The sequence below is a fragment of the Armigeres subalbatus genome, chromosome 3 (genome assembly GCF_024139115.2).
Source record: "Armigeres subalbatus isolate Guangzhou_Male chromosome 3, GZ_Asu_2, whole genome shotgun sequence".
Taxonomy (NCBI): domain Eukaryota; kingdom Metazoa; phylum Arthropoda; class Insecta; order Diptera; family Culicidae; genus Armigeres; species Armigeres subalbatus.
In genome coordinates, this window is record NC_085141.1 from 72,482,086 (window position 1) to 72,485,777 (window position 3,692).

The 3,692-nt window shown below is 40.5% G+C and overlaps 1 protein-coding gene across 1 annotated transcript; it reads left to right on the forward strand.

The window, feature by feature from the left end:
* The first annotated feature begins 1,723 nt into the window (after window positions 1-1,723).
* LOC134226140 (uncharacterized) lies at window positions 1,724-3,418 on the forward strand. Its single transcript, XM_062706722.1, has 2 exons — window positions 1,724-2,052; window positions 2,116-3,418. Exon 2 carries the CDS (start codon window positions 2,221-2,223, stop codon window positions 2,791-2,793), a length of 573 nt encoding a protein of 190 aa, XP_062562706.1. The 5' UTR covers window positions 1,724-2,052; window positions 2,116-2,220; the 3' UTR covers window positions 2,794-3,418.
* Window positions 3,419-3,692: the final 274 nt, after the last annotated feature.

Sequence of the window (3,692 nt, forward strand, 5' to 3'; positions counted from 1 at the left end):
GAGTGGCGACACTGTCAGAATTGGAACAGAATTCATCTGTCATTCCCATACAAAATCGTGTTCCAAACGAGCAGGAGACCTGTCAAATGCGGCACATGTCGCCACTCTTAATTACATACACTCTGATTTTTCCTATCTTTTGTCTCTTTCTAACATTGTCACCTCGTAATTTTGAAGTGGCGTATTTCGGTTTTCAGTTTTTTGATGTAACTGTAAATGTATCAGCATGTAGATTGCGAGTAAGCACGCGCCAGTGATACTTTTTCAAAATCATATTTGTTGTAGAAAAAAAATAAGCATTAATGATAATCAATAGTATCAATAGAATTGGCAAATTGCTGAAGGGTTTCCGAATCGATTGATAAGCAAATGTCGAAAATAAGATAAAGACGCTATTAGCGTTTGAAATCTATCCTAATTTTTGTGACAGTCTCGAATTTGGAAATTTCCGTTTTAAACCCTGTATCTGAGTCTTCCCCTTATACTAAAGACACACTGGTGGTACAAGGACCGTGGTATACCACGGTTATATACCCTAGTACATATTGTACCATGGTTTTCCACGTTGTACCAGCATGGTACAAGGCGACACACCTGTGGTACAACTTGTACCATGGTACGAATACCATCAGTGTGTCATTAGTATTAGACGAAGTTTACGTCAAAAAATCTGTAGCAAACATCAATACTGACGCCATACAATTTTTTTCAGTCATAATGCGAATCAATTCCCAGCAAGGAAGGTTACTCTAACTTGAGCGTAATGTGCATCTATCCTGTTAGATAGTTACACTCTGAGACGAGACCTGCAAAGAGGAAAAAATGTAACTTCAGCTGCTGCCAGTCAACTGCTGTCACGAACTGTCAGGTGCAACCAGCAGCTTTTTGAGTGAAAGTATTGGTATCCCAAATAAAATATTCCACATCATTTTTGTTTTACCAAGACTTTTTTACTTTAACGAGTATTCCAAACCTTCCGTTTAGCTTGTTAATTATCAGTAATAAACCTGTGTTTTGTTCCCGGTATAAAAATCCTTATGAAAATGAATTAACTATTTCGTGAATTGGATACACTTTTATTGTGCTCAGAATGGTCCACCTAGTGCTTAGGTGAAACAGTCAAGTAAACAGTTGAAACTCGATGGTCAACTGTGATGAAAAGAAGAACAAGTGTCAAAACAAGAGAAAAGAAGCAGCGTCTTTGCAGGTCTCGTCTCAGGTTACACTCTGAGACGAGACCTGCAAAGAGGAAAAAATGTAACTTCAGCTGCTGCCAGTCAACTGCTGTCACGAACTGTCAGGTGCAACCAGCAGCTTTTTGAGTGAAAGTATTGGTATCCCAAATAAAATATTCCACATCATTTTTGTTTTACCAAGACTTTTTTACTTTAACGAGTATTCCAAACCTTCCGTTTAGCTTGTTAATTATCAGTAATAAACCTGTGTTTTGTTCCCGGTATAAAAATCCTTATGAAAATGAATTAACTATTTCGTGAATTGGATACACTTTTATTGTGCTCAGAATGGTCCACCTAGTGCTTAGGTGAAACAGTCAAGTAAACAGTTGAAACTCGATGGTCAACTGTGATGAAAAGAAGAACAAGTGTCAAAACAAGAGAAAAGAAGCAGCGTCTTTGCAGGTCTCGTCTCAGGTTACACTAACATTCTCACTAACGGTTAGGGTAAAGTGAGGCTAAAGTTACGCTAGAATGACACACTTTTGTTAGGTATGTTTATGCTTGGTGCATAATTACATCTAACCTGTTACCCTCACGTTACATGAACGTTAGCTATGTTTTGCTTTGGGCGGTTAGGTAGTTGTTAGGGTAGTTTTTGCTGGGATTTCATGCTGATTTATTTACACCCAGCTGTCATCGGAGGCAGAATGATTATGTACTATTAAAAGTACATAAGTACATAACTGCCTCGAATGACAGTTGAATGTAAATAAACTATTAATAAAAATCTTCGAGTACATTTCCCGCATAAATATTTAATAGTTTTATTGATCGAACTTCATTTTTTTTTAAATAAATACAATGAGTCATTAAGGTAAGTCAAATAAAACACACTGTCGGAGAAATCTCGCTTATGGAACGTTTTCTGTGTATACAGCTGATATCGCAGTGCCTGGTTCCAACGTCTCAGGTTCCAACGGAACGTTTGTTGTTCACGGAAAAGTTGTGAATTGTCCGGCAAATGGTGCAAATGGCACTATGAATGCCCGTCAGTTACCGGAGCCTGGTAACAACACTTTTGCAGCGTATGATCAACGCCAGAATTATGACCGAAGATGATTCTCACATCGAGGGAAGTCCGGAAAAGCCACCCCCGAAAGCCAAGAAACCAGCGGTAGCTAAGAAACATCACACGCCAGCTAAATCTTCTAAGAAGCACAACGAGCTTTTCTCCCAGCAATCTCCCATCAAAACCCGGATCGAAGCACTTGAGAAGGCAGCCGTGGGTTTCCCGTATAAGTGTCGCGTTGCCTCCCAGAACAAAACCCCATCCCAATGGACTCGATTCCCTTCAAAGGCTTCCACCATCACATTCGTTTCTCAGCGATATCCTGCTTCCGCCAAAGCCAGCATCGCTCAGACCACGCCAAAGTACTCTTCCAGATTCCAAATGAATCTCCTTTTCCGCTTCAAGCTGGCAAAATCAACGGTTTCTAGCGGAACAAGAACAACCGAACGGGGGCAGGCCGAGAAGACCAAACGCGCTCCACTTTCAGGGTGGTGTTATAAGGACGAACGCCATTCGATAACCCGGACGCAACGGGAAATCAAATAGAAGGTGATCGATCAATTCTTCTCGGTGGCAGCCACGACGCGTAATGACGGTGGATTTACGGAAAATATTCCCCTTCATCGATGACGGAAGTTTGAAGTGAAATTCGAGCGCAGTCTGGAGAACACTACCGCGCAGATGCCCAAATATAGAGAGCATTCGCATCAATCGCCAAAACTTTTGCAGGCTGCTTGTTCCCATACTGCTAGTTTCGGTCTGGAGCCGTATTTTCATTGCGGAGAACTTTTGCACGCTGCATCTTTTTGTTACGGCTCTTTCCTTTCGGGCGGGAATAGTCCGTTTGTTACTTATCCATATCCGAACATCAAGGGGACATCAAGCAAAGCGGCGATTGGTGCGAATAAGAACAAGGGCATCCGGTAGTTAGAAAAATTTCAATATCAACGTTTTCCGATGCAGCTCTACTCTTTCGATCCAGAATCGTTCTATCGCTGTCTGGCTTTTAGCAAAGCAGTACTAAGGACTAATAATTGATAATTTAATAAAATAATAATGATAATTTAATAAAACTAAATTAAAAAATATTTTAAATTCAAAGAAAGCCCAATCCAAGAAATTATGTAGGATTTCTCACAGGAATCTACTTCTCTTGCAATTCCTTGCAGGTGTTTCTCTGGGAATACCTCCAGAAGTTCCACTGAAAATTCCTGCAATAGTTCCTCTGGGAATTCCGCTTGTAGTTTCACTGGGATTTTTTTCACGTATTCCTGGGAATTCATCCGGGAGTTCCTATGAAAATTCTTTCGGGAGTTCCTCTGAAAAATCTTCCAGGAGTTCCTATGGGAATTTCTTCAGGTGTCCTCCAGGAATTCTTTCTTAATTTCCTCTCAGAATTCCACCAGTAGTTTATCTGGATATTTGTCCAGTAGAATCTCTGAGAT